This window comes from Eucalyptus grandis, chromosome 9 (genome assembly GCF_016545825.1).
Source record: "Eucalyptus grandis isolate ANBG69807.140 chromosome 9, ASM1654582v1, whole genome shotgun sequence".
In the NCBI taxonomy this organism is placed as follows: domain Eukaryota; kingdom Viridiplantae; phylum Streptophyta; class Magnoliopsida; order Myrtales; family Myrtaceae; genus Eucalyptus; species Eucalyptus grandis.
The window spans coordinates 30728090-30745675 of record NC_052620.1 but is presented as its reverse complement, the minus strand read 5'-3'; the positions used below and the strand labels follow the sequence as shown (position 1 = coordinate 30745675).

The window sequence follows — 17586 nt, the reverse complement described above, 5'->3', positions numbered from 1 at the left end:
CCTGCTAAAGGTGCTCCGTAGATTCATGAATATGCCTCCCAAGATACAACACATCGAACCTGTTTGGATTAGCACTATACAAACATGGCTTAGTCGAGCCGTTCAATTGAACCAGCACAATCAGAGAAATTAGGAGTATCAGTCGAACTAGGGCTTAGTCGAACCGTTCAATTGAACCAGCACACTCAGAGAAATTAGGAGTATCAGTCGAACCGTTCAATTGAACCAGCACACTCAGAAAAATTAGGAGTATCATCGAACCGCTCAATTGAACCAAAGACACTCAGAGAAAAATCAGGAGTAGAAAAGTATATCAAAGCCTTTTGGAATCAAGTCGGAAAAACCAAAACCAAAAAACTGTAATAAAGCTCTATGTTCCCATCTATTTATAGAGATTTTTAGTTCATGTATAGAAGAGATACATGAATTAAATAAACGCATGTATCCACGAAATTCATGAATAAAAAGATACGTGAATCCAGAGACACATAAATTTCAAAGAGATTCGTGAACTCAATAAAAATATGAACTAAAAGATACATGAATCTAAAACAATTCATAAATTCAATAGATACGTGAACAGAAAAGTTTAGGAAATTTATGAATCCAAAAGAGATACATAAATAGAAAAGATATATCTTAATTTATTGGCTTTCGTTCATCCATTAACCATAATTATAATCATAATGATAATAATGATCTTTATTCTCGCTACTTTTTACATTAATTAGAAAGAAGAAACTTACGCCCCTAATAGTAATATTGATTGATTAGGTTAATGCTTAAATAACAATTTGTGTATAGTCTATTAACCTATACATACTTTGTTGTAGCAGTTAATAAAACTAATAAGATCCTATGATTTTCCTCCTTTTTTCTTTTCCCGTTTAGTAGCCACACCTGATTTTAACTAAATAACATTTGAAAAAATTAAAGTAGAATCTCTATCACCATTTCTCTAGACTTAAACTCTATAAAGAAAAGCAACTTCCTTTTGCTGCTTCAGCTTAAAACAAAGATATACTCAGTGCTGTTCCTTGTCCGAAGCATCGGATGCAATTGACGTCGATCTTGACCCGAAAAGCAAAGCAACGACTTGCGTAGCCAACTCATATCTCCACGATCCGTACACACCTGCGATACGGAGTTGACCTTGACCTGAAAAGCCAAGCAGCGACTTGCGTGGCCAACTGATGTCTCTACCATTCGAAGGCCTGTAAGCTTTAATTATCTGGCCGATCCCGAATCCGCGGTTCGCTTGCAATTTACGTTGTCATATTACAATCAATTGTAAGAATGTTCAAGCTGATTTGAAACTAAAATAGAGACTTGCACTATGGATTCAATTTGTTGTGTGTAACAAAGCTAACTTAACTCGAAATGGAATGAAGAAAAAAAATAAAGTAAAACTACAATTCTCAATAAAGAAGATAGTTTAATTAATGTTGATTTCTCAACTTCCTTGGAAGATATAGCACAATGATTAAAGTTTTTTCGCCAAATATTATATGGGAAAAACGGTACTGTCATCACTGAACTATACCCTACAATTCCTATCATAGAATTAAAGCAGTAATATATTGACAAAGGGACTTTATTAAAGCTGTCTCTATTGTGTGTCAAATTTCAAAAAGTTTCGTATGAAAATTCCATGAAAAAAAGGTGTGCCTCTCGATGGTGGGCCATAAAGCATGTCTTTTTACCAAAGATTCTTCTCCAAAAATTCCACCAACAATGCTGACTGGGTTAAAACATAAATTTGCACCAGGAACCAATGTCTTCTTTATAATTATTTTGTGATCTTAATTTGTAATTTCAAACTTCATTCAACGCAATCCCTCAAAAACTTATGTTATTTTCAAATTTTAGCTCAGTGGTCTGTGAAATTCTAAATAGATAATAGAAATTGATTAATGTGAATTGTTCTACCTTAGCCTATAACATGATTTACAAAACCTGTTTGCTTCCTCTAGCAAAAAAAAAAAAAAAATTTTGTGGGAAATTTTAACGTAGAATATGGTTAATTTCCTCATTATGACATGCTATATAACTCACCCCTCCTTGACTCATCTAAGTTAAGATAATTTCAATCCATTTCACCCATACTGTCTTTGATAAGGAAGACTTCTTCATCCATTAGGAGTGACGATCTAAATCGTTTGGCTGAAAAAAAAGAGAAAACAACAAAAAAATATGAATTGATATGGAGTCACTGTGTGAAATTGGCACTATCAAATCAGATTTGATGGAAAAGTCCTTTGCTTTTGGGGACAATTCTGCTACAAATCGGACAGATAGGAGGAAAATAATTGAAATGCGTTAGTCTATTTTGATGATCATTTCAACCGCCAAAGGAATCCCTTACCTGAGAACTCCTTTTTGGGTTAAAAAAAGAAAAAGAAAAAAAAAGGGACTTTGACATGTGACGACGGTTTATTTCCCCCCAGTTGCCATTGTTTTTATGCCTCCTGTTATATGAGGGATACGGCAATATATACTAAAAGTACTTAATATTAATAATCATGTTCTCATCAGATAAATTAAATTGTTTGAATAGTTGGCATAAATTTTACAAAATTCCCCATGATATTCGAACATGACATGTTGAATTTAGATCTTTTGAGGTCTCTATATGTCTTCTCTACCATATAATTCAACGCTCTACTCTTATACAAAATCCAACTTAATCGTAAGGGGAGTGTTAAATTATTTAAATATTAAAAATCATGCCTTTTACTAATAATTTAAAATTTTAAAATAATAATTATACATGCGTCTAATTGACATATAAAGTGTGACTTAACATTGTGGCTCATATTTGTTGAATAAATAATATTGGAGGTTCATTAGGCGTATTACATGATATTCTTAAACATAGATGAATATAAAAGATAAAATAAAATTTTAGCAAAACCCTAATTACATAAAATTTATAGAGGAAAAATTTATTTTCTGTCCATTACACAATTTCCATATTTTATCAATAAATATGGACTCCGTTGATATTCCACTATTACGGCATGAGTGTCTACATGACACATTACACATGGTAAACTAAGTAAGGAAAAAAGATCAATCACTAATGATGATGCGACCAAATTAAACTTCAAAGTGGAGAAACAAATTTTTCACTATAGTGAATATTTGAATATTCTCATACTGAAAATTTATAAAAGAAATTCTTAATTTGCCTTCTTGGATAAAAATATTATTGCGGATTTCTTTACACGTACAAATTGAAGAAAACGATTGCTTTAAAAGGTTTTTAGGACGTGATGGAGCATATGATTTTGTGACAAGAGTACTCCAGTCTCTGGCTTAGAGTAGCTTGTGTTCTTCTGATGAATTGCAAAAAGACGGTTCCAGAGCATTTGTCTATATTAGTGATGGACTCTCAAATGAATCGTGCATTGGGAAGATGTCACGTACAATGCACTTGCACTGGATTCGTCACCCGAGGAATCATCGTGGAGTCGTCTCACGCAAGCGGCCGGGGACCATCTGACGTTGACTCCACGACTCGAGCTTACTATTGGACTTCTTTTGATCAACCATTATAAATAGAATACAACACGACAGAAAAAAGGTTGGCCTTTTTTGTTTTTTTGGCAACCAAAGAAAGTTTTGAATGGATTGGACTCTACAGCTTCAACGTTACGTTGGGATGATAGGACTTAACATACAAGTAGCAAAGTGACTAGAATGAAATTTTATAGCCACATGGTGACAAAGCTTTATTCTCATTATTCTGTACTTTAATTAAAAAAAAAAAACTTATCCCACTAATAGGAACATTAATATATTAGGTTAATACTTAAATATTAATTGTATATTAATTATTGACCTAGACATAATTTGCCGTAGCAGTCAATAAAACCAAAAGATCCACTGATTTTTGTTTTTTGTTTTTTTGAATTCTCGTTATGTAGCCATACCTGATTTTAACCAAATAACATCAGGATAAGTTCAAGTGAAAAATCTATCACTATCGCTCTTGATTTTAACTCTCTAGAGAAAAGCATCTTTTATTTGCTCCTTCAGCTTAAAGCAAAGATATATTCGGTGGCATTTCCTTGTCCAAAGCATCCGAGGCAATTGACGTCGACCTTGACCTTAATAGCAAAGCAATGACTTGAATAGCCCACTCATGTCTCCCCACGATCCGAATGCCATGCGATACGACCTTGACCTTGACCTGAAAAGCGAAGCAGCCACTTGCATGGCCAGTTGATGTCTCCACGACTTAAAGGCCTGTGAGCTTTAATGATTTGGCCGATCCTGAATCCGAGGTTTTCTTTTATCAAGAACGCGATTCACGTTGTGACATTACAATTGGTTCTAGGAATTTCCAAATTGATTTAAAAACGTGAACAGAGACTTGCACTAAGGATTTAGGTTACTCGTGTGTGATGAAGCTAACTAAACTCGAAAGAAACAAAGGAAAAAGAAAAACTTCTATCACTCCATCCTTGCGGGGGCAAAGAACCCATCGCTAACTAGGATTCTGGATAAATAAGATAGTTTGTGTAATATTAATTTCTCAACTTCCTTGGTAGATATAGCTAAATAGTTAGAAGTTTTCTTCGCCAAACATAATAAGGTAAAAATGGTACTGTCGTCATATAACTTTACTCTACAGTTGTTATTGGAGAATTAAAGTAGGAACATATCGACAAGAGACTTTATAAAAGCTATCTCTATATTGGTTAAATTTCAAATGGTTTCGTATGAAATTCTAATAAATAAAAAATAAAAATAAAAGTGTCAATTTTGGTGTACCTTTCGAAGGTGGACCCTACAGCATGTCTTTTTACTAAAGACACTTTTATGAGAATTTCACGATCGATGTTGACCGAGGTAAAAACATGAATTTGCATGATGAACCTATGTTTTTTGTTTATAATTTTTCTGTGATCTTAAATTGTAATTTCAAGATTCCATTCAATGTGATTCCTCATAAACGAATGTTATTTTCAAGTTTTGGCTCATGTGGTCTGTGAAATTTTAAAAACAGATTCAAGAAATTAATTCTTGTGAAGTGTCCTACCTTAGCTCTATAACACGATGTGCAAAACAAATGCTGCCTCTAGCTAAAATTTTTTGGGGGAAATTTCAACGGAGAATATGTTTATTTTCGCCATTATGACGTGGTAGAGCAGCTCATTTTGTGACTAGGGTACTCCAATCTTTGGCTCACAATGCTACAGTTACTTGAGCAATTATCAGGGAATCGTCTCATGCAAAGTGGATAGGACCAGCTGACGTCCCCTTCCCCCTTCCTTCCCCCAACCCCCCCGCGCAAAAGAAAACCCCAAAAAAAAAAAAAAAAAACATAAGAAATGAAGAAAGCCATCTTTCTTCTCCTTATATTCCCCGAACCCATCAAATTAATTCATCAAAACAAAAGAATATTTGAAGAGAGCTGAAGGAAGAAACATGGTCTTCCATAAGCTTCTCCTGAGAGTTGTGGTGATTGGGGCATTTCTGGGTCGATACCACAATCACATGACAGAAGCTGTTGATTCAATGACGAAGCCTGAATGTCGAAGTACTTGCGGAAACCTCTCTATTCCATACCCCTTCGGATCAGCCGACAGTGATCCCCATTGCCGCATCGATCCTCCCTCATTTAGAGTCGTCTGTGATAACTCTACCGATCCTCCCATACCTTACATGAATAGAGGAAACGATAACTCATCTGACTTGCAAATACTTGACATTTCTCTTGAGGACCACGAGATACGAGTAAATGTTTCAACCACACAAGTCTGCTATGACTCTTCCGGGGATAGTGTGTCGAGCAGTTATGCGGCCCTATTCCAACTTATGTTCCCCCTATCCAGCACTAAGAACAAGCTCACAGCCGTCGGTTGCAACACGTGGGCATATTTCCGAGCCCTCAGTTGGAAGTCATCTTTCGGGTGTACGTCTTGGTGCGGCAATGTTTCTGATGTCAGCAACGGGTCGTGTTTGGGGATTGGTTGCTGTGAGACAAGCATTCCTAAGAATTCCTTCGGCTACAAATCGAAGTTGGGGACGTTTCCAATCATTCCGATGTCGTGGATTTCAATCCTTGCATCTCTGCCTTTGTCGCAGAAAGTGATTCATACAACTTCTCGGTTGGCGATCTTAAGCAGCTTAAATTTAATAAGTCCACTCTAATTCTCGATTGGGCAATAGGAAATCAAACATGCAAGGACGCCAAGAAGAATGGGACGAGCTACGTGTGCAAAAACAACACCGCTTGCACTGACGCCGAAAATGGATCCGGATACAAGTGTACTTGTTCAGAAGGGTACCGAGGCAATCCTTACCTTGGTTGTCATGGTACGTTGATAACATAATGTTAACTTATCCTTTTTATTAAAATGATCTTAGAAGGTTAGATACATTTGATGTGTGTGTTTAATTTGTGTAGATATTGATGAATGTGCGGATCCAGAGAATTACTCATGTCAAGGAAAATGCCATAACATTGACGGGAGTTATACATGTACATGCCCAAAGAATTATCATGGCAATGGCAAGAAGGGCGGTGGAGATGGACAAGTGTGCACTGCTAATTCATCATATTTGATAGAGATATTGGTTGGTAAGTTCTTAGCTTATTTTGAGAATATATAATTTGATTTCTTTTTGGTGTAGGAGAAAATTAACTATTCATAATTTCACCCAATTTTTCTTCCACGGTCCTTGCTTGGAAAAATTCAAAATGAAACTTCTTATATCCTTCTCACTGAAGTTTCTGTGCAGAAGATAAATGATATTATCTGATATATTGAGTACACTACGTGTTACTAAGTGCTTCACAATTGAGCTTCCTTAAAATTCAAAAAAAGATCAAGTTCCCTCATTTCAATGTCTGTAATCTTCGAGCGTCTTTTGACGTGGTAAATTTGGGCTTTGTGTAAATGTAAAAACATTTTCCAACGATGGAAATCACGTTGCGAATATAAGTATCAGTAGGGTGTTTGAAAACACACGGTTTTACAATGTGTGCGACCTTCGATATTCTATCGGAGGGAGGTCACCTGTCTCAGGCACCCAGAGATTTGTTGTCACGTGAGAGGTGAGCATCCTCCAATTTGACAGCATGACCTTCAGAAAGAAAGGGGGAATAAGTTTTTGGTCGCATGAGCGATTGGTGGCACTTTGCCGAGCACTTGTGTTGGCGAAAACTGGTGGGGAAGTACACTTAGGGATGGCTATTTTATCGATCCAAGAGGATATCCTTCCTTACTTCCTAGCCCCAGATGATAAGTGAAACCCATGCACGATGAATGGATTTTGGGGCCGAGATAGGGTAATATTTTTTTGCTCCCCGTCCAGGCTGACGTGAGTAATGAATATGGCTAGCCTTCTTTTCCTTTTACTCTTTCTTTATTCCTCCAGAGATTTTCTAGTTGAAGTGTTATTTCCTATGTTATGTCCCCATTTAACCTTTGAGCTTAAGTTTGCACAAACCGTAGGGATTTTACCCAATTCTGACCCAAACTTCCAAGCGTCCTGAAGTAAAGCACTAACTTTGACAGTAATCCCAAATCTGGCCTGCTGTTAGCTCCAAATTTTACGCCATTTTGGCACGCCATTATAATCTTTTTCCTGCCTGTGGCACATTCTTTCATTCGTTTTCTCTTTACGTCATTTCTGTCTTCTTACAATCATGAATTGTGCTTATCTTTTTCTATTTCTTGTTTTTTAAAACTTTAATATTTTGCGAGAATGGTGATGAGATAAAGAAACTTGTCCTACATGAGGCATGAAATGGGTATGGTACTAGTTTTAAGTTGGGGGCGGGGGACGTAAACCCCGCCATTGTCCTGCCCCACCTCATTGCGTTCCCCAAGTACATGCTCAATTGCTTCTTTTTCTGGAGTCCCCTTTTCCCAAATGCAGTAAGCTGTAAAACGAAGAAGGTGAGTGATTCAATTGTGGATTTGCGTGTGCTTTTTTTTTCCTCCTCTCTTTTCCTCCTTCAAGTCAAACTTGGTCCTTTCTCTCTCATGTTTTGATTAGCATCTAAGAACCAATCGAAATGGTTTGATGGGTTGTTTGGTCTTTCTTTCATGTGTGATGCGTGACTTATACAACTTTTGTATTTGTTGCACAAGGCATATTTATCACGATATTATTCAAATAGCAAGTTCTTCTAATCCATCTTCAAAAATATCTTCTAAGCTACTAGTCCTTGCCATTTTGATGCCATCAAAAGGGATACAGCAGGTTATAGAGATAGGACTTGCATTGAATTATTTAGACTTATGCATAGTTCAACGAAAAAATCTCTATTTTTGCATGCTTTAAATGACGTGGATTTGTTGGGTAAGACCTAGAAAACTATAAGCAAGTACACCGTAGTACCATGGGAAAAGAAAACACCTAATTCTTGTGGTTAGTTTGAGTTTATTATTTCTTCCATATCGATTTAAACCTGTTAAATTGATGACATTATTTATAGGCCATGGAACGTGTGTGTGTGTGTTTTGGGAGATTAGCTTAACCAAATCGATTGTCCTAACTTAGACTCAAATTGTCCCAAAACTACTTAGGTTTTCGAGGAAATCTCGTGATACAATTCTGCAGAAAGTTTCGAAGTGTGGTTGCTTTTACATGGTACGATGATTTACTATACAGTTAATCATATAGTTAATGAATAAACCAATGTTGTACACAGGTGTTGCTGGGGCCATAATAGCGTTGCTATTCAGTATAGGCTTTCTATATTTGGGACACAAGAAAATGAAGCTCATTAGGCTGAGAGAACAACACTTCAAGCAAAATGGGGGTTTGCTTTTGCAGCAACAGTTAGATGAACAAGACAAAACCACAAAAGTCACCAAAATCTTTAGCGCTAAAGAGCTAGAGAAGGCCACCAACAATTATCATGAGAGCAGAATAGTCGGCCGAGGAGGATATGGTACCGTTTACAAAGGATTGTTGCCAAATGATTTGGTAATTGCAATTAAGAAGTCCAAGCTTGTGGACCGAAGCCAAATTGAACAGTTTATCAACGAAGTCAATGTGCTTTCTCAAATTAATCATCGTAACGTGGTCAAGCTTTTAGGATGTTGTTTGGAAACAGAGGTACCTTTATTGGTGTATGAATTCGTCAACAATGGAACTCTTTTCGATCACATCCACGACCCAAACAAATCATCAAAGTTGTCTTGGAAGAGCCGGTTGAGAATTGCTACAGAAACTGCCGGAGTCCTCTCTTACTTACACTCCGCAGCTTCCATTCCCATTATCCATCGAGATGTCAAGTCGGCAAACATCCTTTTGGATAATAATTACATTGCGAAAGTTTCTGACTTTGGAGCTTCAAGATTAATCCCACTTGATCAAACACAATTATTTACCATGGTTCAAGGAACATGGGGATACTTGGACCCTGAATACTTGCACACAAGCCAATTGACAGAAAAAAGTGATGTTTATAGTTTCGGGGTCGTGCTAGTTGAGTTATTGACAGGGAAAAAGGCACTTTCATTCGACCGATCGGAAGAAGAGAGGAGCTTGGCAATATACTTTCTTTCATCACTGGAGAATGGTAGATTGTTTCAGATTGTTGAGGAAGTTATTGCAAATGAAGAAATCAATGAGCGGGTTATAGAGGTTGCCAATCTTGCAAAGAGATGCTTGGCAATCAAAGCAGAGGAAAGACCGACTATGAAGGAAGTAGCAATTGAATTGGAGGGACTTAGAACAATGACTAACCATCCTAGGGTAAGTAGTACATATGTGAAAAGGGAAGAGATGGTTCATATGTTGGAAGAGAAGACCGATGTGCACATGGATATTAGTGGGACTGTGAACACCGAGTACATGGATAGCTTGGAAGACCATGTCATGCCAATAGTCAGTACTGGGAGATGAGAATACTTAAGTTACCGATACTTATCTAGGTGTATCGTGATAGATGTATGCGTGTATTTTATCTTTATAAAGGTTTTATATATAACTCAGCGATAGGATGTGAAAATGGTCTCAACCATCTATCATATGTTGGTGATGCCTTGGAGATTTGAGAGCGGGAAAAGTACCAAAATAGTCTTAAACCTTTTGTATCGGTGCAGAATTCAGTCCTAAACTTTTAATTGGACCAATTTAGTCCTAAACCTTTTCACATTGGTACCAATTCAGTCCATCCGGCTAATTTAAGCCGGAAATTGCTGACGTGGCCATCGGCGGTCTTATGTAGCGCCACGTGGATAAATTTTATAATTTTTATATTTTTTTCAGATTTTTAAAATTATTTTTTAATATTTTATTATTTTATCCTTTTTTTCTCTTTTTTTTTTTTTTTTCCTTACCCTTGGCCGGCGAGGTCGCCGGCCACAGCCTGGTCGGGCGAGGGGCCCCGCGCCCTCGCCGGCCATCGGTGAGGGCCGCCGTGCCCTCGCCGGCCACAAGCGAGGGCGACGGCCCCGCCGGATCCGGGCGAGGGCCGAAACCCTCGCCCGTTGACCGGCGAGGGCCTCTGCGCCATCGTCGGCCACCGGCGAGGCGCGGCAGCCCTCGTTCGTGGTGGGCGAGGGTGCAGCGGCCCTCGCCCGCATCCAGCGAGCTGCGTCGCCCCATCCGGAGCTCCGTTGCCTCCGATCGCGACGTGGTCACCCGAGCCTTCGCGTCCCCGGAGGTTGAAGGAGGTGGTTGGCGTCCCGAGCTCGGGTAGCTTACGGAGGGATAACGGCGTGGGGAAGTTCGCGATTTCGCACCGGATTAAGCACGGCAATGGCGTCGCGAGCCTCGCCTGGGCAGGCGAGGTCGCCGTGGCCCTCGCCGGATCCGGGCGAGGGCCGCCGCACCCTCGCCCGCCACGAGCAAGGGCTTCCGCACCCTCGCCGGCCAACGGGCGAAGGTTTCGGCCCTCGCCGGTGGCCGGCGAGGGTGCGGGGCCCCTCGCCCGACCAGCTTGTGGCCGGCGATGGTCGGCCGGCCGGCGACCTCGCCGGCCAAGGGTAAGGAAAAAAAAAAAAAAAAAAGAAAAGAGAAAAAAAGGAAAAAAAATAAAAAAATAATTTAAAAAATCTGAAAAAAATATAAAATATAAAATATTATTTATGTGGCGCCACGTAAGACCGCCGGCGGCCACGTAAGCAATTTCTGGCTTAAATTAGCCGGATGGACTGAATTGGTACCAACATAAAAATGTTTAGGATTAAATTGGTCCAATTAAAAAGTTTAACTGAATTTACCGATATAAAGGTTTAGTGACTATTTTGGTACTTTTCCCATTTGAGAGCTATCTTGTCTTTAAGTTTGCTTGAGGATATAGTTTGTCCAATTTGGATGAATGTTTTTCTTGGGCAATTTCATGGTCTTGCCTAGAACTAAATGTTTGTGTGTCGACTATGCACATGACATATGTGTTAAAATATTTTATTAACTTAATGTGATCCTAATTTTGTATTTCCCAATTAATTACGTGATAATTGTCTATTAATATGTTACCATAACGATCTTGATGGAATATATTATAACATAAGAAAAGGAATAAAAACATCACATCGTTTAATTCAAACTCTATCAATACAAAAAACACACCATCGAATTTTGAGGGATATTGGCTAATTGAACATGATGTACAAATCTGGTGATTCTACATTCGCAGATCGATCACGCTCCACACATCCGTTCAAGGTTTTGTGATTTTCCGCATTTACAGATTTTCATCAATGGCCGGAGGTATGTCGATATTTTATGTTTCAGCAAAATTGTTCCCGATTATGTACATATTTGTTTGTGAATGATAAATCGGGATTGTAAGTTTTTCTTTAGACTTAGTCTTACAATTAATTCATCAAAGATGGTAACGACAGATTGAGTAAAAAGTAAATTGTAGTAAAGTAACTTGATACAAGTGAGGCAAAAAATATAACTTGACCATGTTATTAAGCTTTAGGACAGCAACCCCCATGAGTTTAGTTCAAATTGAGACTATTTCTAAATAAACTAAACTATTTAAAACTGAACTAGAGAGAATCATGAGTTTCCCTACACCATGTATGTACTATCTAAATGAAACCAAACTAATAATGATATTAAAATCTAACGATCCAATCATGGTTTATTTTCCTAATCGAGTTTTCAATTTTTTATTTTATTAAATTATTTTGGAATTTATTTATTTATTTATTTATTTATTTATTTATTATTATTATTATTATTATTATTATTATTATTATTATTATTATTTATGAGAAGGGCACGGATTGGGTCGGGCCCTTGAGCCCGGTCATATGTGAGCCACCATTGCATTTTGTAGGTCTGGACTATGATCACAAGTTGGGATTTGTCCCACAAAGCCCTCTTTTAGACACAGGCTCTTCAAGCCTAGTTTTATTATAACAACGTTTAGCCCTAAGCCCAATCTCATGAAGACTGATTTGAACCCCTTTTCACTGTGTTTTATTAAGCCCATTTCTGAATGTAGCCGAACTGCACTGTGGAAAATATTTTCTGGAAAAACAATTTTCTCATTTTAAAAACATTTTACCTAGAAAAATTAGTCAATAAAAAAAAAAATCCTAATCAACGAAAAACTATGCACAAATTGAAGGAAATGATTTCTTGCTTGAAAAAATCAAAAAATATTTTTCAAAATATGATCGGATATTGGTGCTTGGCCCGAAACCATATCTCTATTCCCAAGTCTCCAACTAAAACACCATAAAACTGAAATGAGCCTAAGCTTACTAAGCGACTAAAACCCAAACCCATTAAACCTAATTAAATCTTTCTTTGTAACATCGTGTAATCAAAAGGCCGTCATAGTTTTCTTCTTCAAGCACCTTCCACAGTGAACCACGCTTGTTATTTCTTTAGCCAAAAACGACATTCTTTACCGTGTTGACAGCCACCGCAGGTCACCACTTCACGAATTCAAGGAAGATACAGGCATTAGAAAAGAATAAGGCAATAAGGACCTGGAAGCGGACATCCAGACTCATACGATCTACCTCCATTATTCCTCGCTAAAATCAGCTATCGAATGATGCAGGAGCACACAAAAACATAGAACAAAAAGAAACAAAAGAGGTGTTTGGATTCGGCCTCAGAGTAAGATGAAATATGTCCGAACTCAAATCTAAATACTAACAAATTAAGTGATATTAATCAATCTATGTCAATGCGTCTTTGGGTTCAGGCAAAATCATAGGCTATTTTTTATTCGTGTTTCAAAGACATTTTTTCAAAATGTTGTGCATGCAATCGGCGATGAAGGGGGAAACAAAACAACAATGGCTTTGGATTAGTGATCAAGTTCAAACAAAGTCAATCGAAGATGTATACAAGCACAGCCGTGGATTTGAGTTGAATCAAATTCGATCCTAATCTAGGACATGTTCTCTTGGCTCTATTACACCCTCCCTCAATACAGGGCATAACAGTGAAGATAGAATACCTGATTAGTGAAGCAACGCGAAGCTACGAAGATCGAGGAACGAAACTCGGACGTTCAACGACAATGAATACTGGCACCAGCGAAGTAATCTCGAACGGGAGTTGAGCCACTTCGTTTCCGACCGAGGAACGGAGCAGGGTGAAGCTCCGATGCACGGCGTCAGAAATGGCCAGCAACGTCTGGGATCGGTGTCTGACCTCGATCTCGGTTGTCCGTTTCCCGCGCCTTCTTCTTCCGTCCTGGAACGAGCCGAAGGAAAGAAGAAAATGGACTGGGGTCTTTTTCCTTTCTTATTTTTTATTTATTTATTTTCTCGCCATCTATACTTTTGTACTTTAACAAGAATGAAAATTTAAATTGTTAACCAAAATTTGGGTGTCAACAAACTCTTATAATTATTGATTCCCCATTCAATTTCAAGCTAACACAAAACCTAATCATAAAGATTTCGATAACAGCCATGCATGACATATGGCAAAAGTGAAGATTTCCGACAAATGGACAAAACGTATCAAAAAGGAAGGATTTGCATTTTTACTTTATGCTTTCATGTTCGTATTGACTCGGATTATTTTGCATGCTCGAAACATTGCATGTGCCTACATTAAGATTCAATCGATATTGCAATTTTGTGATTTATCTCTTCTTTCAATTAGAGGACGAATCTACATGATACGGTTGGATCCATTTATGTAAAACTCCATGTAAACTCTAGCGGAAATCTAAATAGATGTGAAGATTTTTTACCCGTGCAACCTACCTCCATCTTGCTAGTTTAGTTAATAGTGGGAGCCTAGTGTCTCATTGAGTTTAAAGCTGTTTTGTGCAAGTAAGCTAATTTAAGGAATTTGGTGCCTTAAACCTGGTAGAAAATGACATGTCTTTATTAAAGTCTTTTCGGAGATGTAAGTGGAATTGTGCACAATGTTTTGAGTGCTTTTTACTATTTGCTCTCACAATTTGACTTTTATTAAACGGATTTTTTTTTTTGAAATGTTTTGAAGTACGCAAATTAAATATACGATCGGATAGATATGATGATCCATAATCGTCTTCAAAATATGAAATTTGGTTTGAGTTTATTAGAAAAGCCAATACGTGATGTTTTGTTCTATTTTAAGATTCAAACTCCCTAATAGAAATCTTGGAATATTGTAGAAAGAAATTTTTATGGTTATATCATTACCCTTTACCAAAAAAAAAAAAAAAAAAAAAAAAAAAAAATTTATGGTTATTATGCTTTGTTATCATTCAACTGATGGAATTTGTTAACTAGTTGGCCTCTTTCGTCCATCATTGTTATTTCACGACTAATAAGCAATATTAGGTTTTGGAATTGTTCAAACATAGAGTTTAACAAGAAGTCCCTTTCTTCGTATAAAAGGAAATGGTCAGGTCTTCTCCTTTCCCAATCAACTTTCATTATTTGCCTTAATCAACTCCCCAAACGAAAAAAATTGCCACGCACGCACACTGCGAAAAATTGATTGGGTATGGAGAAGACCAGACTTTTTCTTTCCCACGGAATGAGAGACATTTCCTTAAAGTCTAGAATCCTAGACTATTCTCTCGAGATTTTTTGAAAAGTAAGAGCAGCTCGTTTTGTGACAAGAATAGCTTGTTCTTCTCGATGGGCCATTGAGGAATTAGGCGGAACTCACCCTAGCTGAATTCCCAATATCCAGCACCAAGAAGAAGTTCCTCGCCTCGATTGCAAACACATAGCATCCTTCGTAGACAGCTGAGGGAAGTTCTCTTCCGAGCGTGTCTTCGTGCAGCAACATTTCGAACGTCAGCAGACAGGTCGTGTTCCGGTATAGGTTGCTGCGAGACGAGCATCCCTAGGAATTCCTTCGACTATGACATCTCCGTTGAGAGCTTTTCCAATCCTGCCTACGGCTTCTGGGTTGGTGATCTTTCGCAGCTTAAATTTAAAGAGTTGGGCTCTAGTTCTCGACTGGGTGATAAGGGATAAAACACGCGAGGACGCCAAAAAAGAAAGGCAAGAGCTACATGTGCACCAAGAACACCAGCTGCACCGACGCTAAAAAAGGATTCGGGTATGTTTAGAAGGTCCCGGTAAGTTAGTACATCAACATTCTTGAACTTGTCCTTTATATTCATATGGCCTGAGAAAACTAGATACATTTGATGTGCGGGCTTAGTTTGTGTTAATATTGATGAACTTGTGGATCTAGAGAAGAACCTAGTTGATGGATTTCCCATAATGTTGAAGGGGTTTATACACAATCATGCCTAAAGGGTTGTCATGGTGAAGGTTAGAATGGCAGCGGAGATAGACAAGGATGCATTGCTAATCCATCACATCTAATGAAGATTTTGGTTGGTAAGTTCTTTCATTTTACTTGGAGTTCCTGACTTAAAAGACATACCATCCTAACTTATTTTGAGAATACGTGATTTAATTTTACTGTGGTTTAGTAGAAATTAAATATTCACATTTAACTTGGTGTATTCTAATCACTTTGGAGTTTCTATGCAATCGATAAAGAAAAAGTTTCTATGCAAAAGATAAATGAGATTATCGATGCAGTAAGCACATCACGTGTTACCTAGTTACATCACAACGAGCTTTCTTAAGATCCATGTTGACACCTAAATTTTGATTAATCATTTAATAATTAATTGCATGAAAATTTAGGGATTAATCTTTAATCCCTAAAAAAAAAAAAAAAAAAAAGTAGTAAAATTGCATTTCACGTTGTCGCATTTGCATCGGTACTAAAAGCGCAACAAGACGCAACGGCCCGCAGTCGTTTACATGCACGAAGGGATGGTTTCTTGCCACTGGTCTGAGCACGCAAAAGAGCTAAAGTCAAAAAAAAAAAAAAAAAAGAAAAGAAAAGAGAGGAAGGAATTGCACGTCCGTTGTCTCTCCCTCATTAATGCATGCGCATGCACGCACAAATTCGGCGGACGTGCGGAATCCTTAGAGAAGCAAAATGAGCCCATGATATAATATTATATAATATGCTCTCTCTCAAGTGTGGGTTGTCAGGAGAAGCAACGAGAAATTTGCTGAAGGAAGAAGCAAATAACAAGCAAAGAAAAGTCAAAAGTTGTGGCTATTCTATAGAAGGGAGGGACAAGTAGCCGTATAAGAAACCCCAAGCATGCGAAGAAAGAAGAATCCATGAACCTGCATTTTCTTCCCTCATTAATGCATGCACATGCACGCATGAGTGGGGGACGTGAAAATTCTACAGACACATGCAAAAAGATGGGCTGACATTTTATATTACTTTCCTTCCTAGAGAGCAAATTGGCCGGAGAAGAAAGAAGTTCCTACACGTCCATTGTCTCACGCTCATTAATGCATGCACATGCATGCACACAATTCGGCGGACGTAAGGAGCTTCAAAGAAGCAAGATGAACTCATAAAATATTATAAAATAGGTGGATTGTCAGGCGGTGGCCACCATATTTGAAAAAAGAAGAACCAAACTTGAACAAGCAAGGAAAAGTTGCGGCTGCCTCCTGTTCACTTGTTGTCTATTAATAAGCAAGGATCCTCGGCTTAAGGGGAGAGGAGAACAAAAAATTCACTGGAGAGGTTTTGTGAGAGCTATTAAAAAGAGAGAGTCCGTAGAGAGACAGACGAAGGGGAGAGGTTTTGTGAAAAAAAGGGAGAGACTCTCGTAGAGAGAAAGAAGAAAAGATGAAGTCAGGGGGAGGAGATTAAAAGATAGAGAGTCTGTCAAAAAAAAAAGAAAAAAGAAATCAGGTACAAGAGCTGAACAGAAACAGAAAAAGTACACTGAAAAAAAGAGAGAGTGGACGTGAGAGGCGAGAGAAAAGAAAAAAGGGGAAGAAAGAACAGATACTGTTCTTCTTCTTGGCAAGGCTTCTGCCGTCGACCCCTGCTGCCCGCTCTCGTACCGCCGCGCCTCCACCTCCGCCGCACGCCGCCCCGCCTGCTGTGCGCACCAACCCACCGTGACCCGACACTGCTCCTTCTCCGCCCGCTGCTGCTGTCTCGCCGCTCCACCGCTCCTCCGCCACCTCTGCTGCAGACCCGTGACGCCAGGACCGGAGGCTGAGCCACCGCACGCCCGAGCGACTCTACCGCTGCTTCGGCTCTGCCCGTGACCTGTAGCAGTTGAGCCCCGTTCGTCGCACCACCGTCTCTGCCCGCGAGCTTGTGTCGCTTCTCCTG

At 38.6% G+C, this 17586-nt stretch overlaps 1 protein-coding gene across 1 annotated transcript; it reads left to right on the top strand.

Annotated features, from left to right (window-relative positions):
* The first annotated feature begins 5412 nt into the window (after positions 1–5412).
* On the top strand, positions 5413–10197 carry LOC120288020 (wall-associated receptor kinase 2-like). Its single transcript, XM_039301264.1, is given in 4 exon segments — positions 5413–6037; positions 6040–6327; positions 6419–6592; positions 8675–10197. Coding segments are annotated over 4 exon segments (2265 nt in total). The 5' UTR covers positions 5413–5436; the 3' UTR covers positions 9877–10197.
* The last annotated feature ends 7389 nt before the right edge of the window (positions 10198–17586 follow it).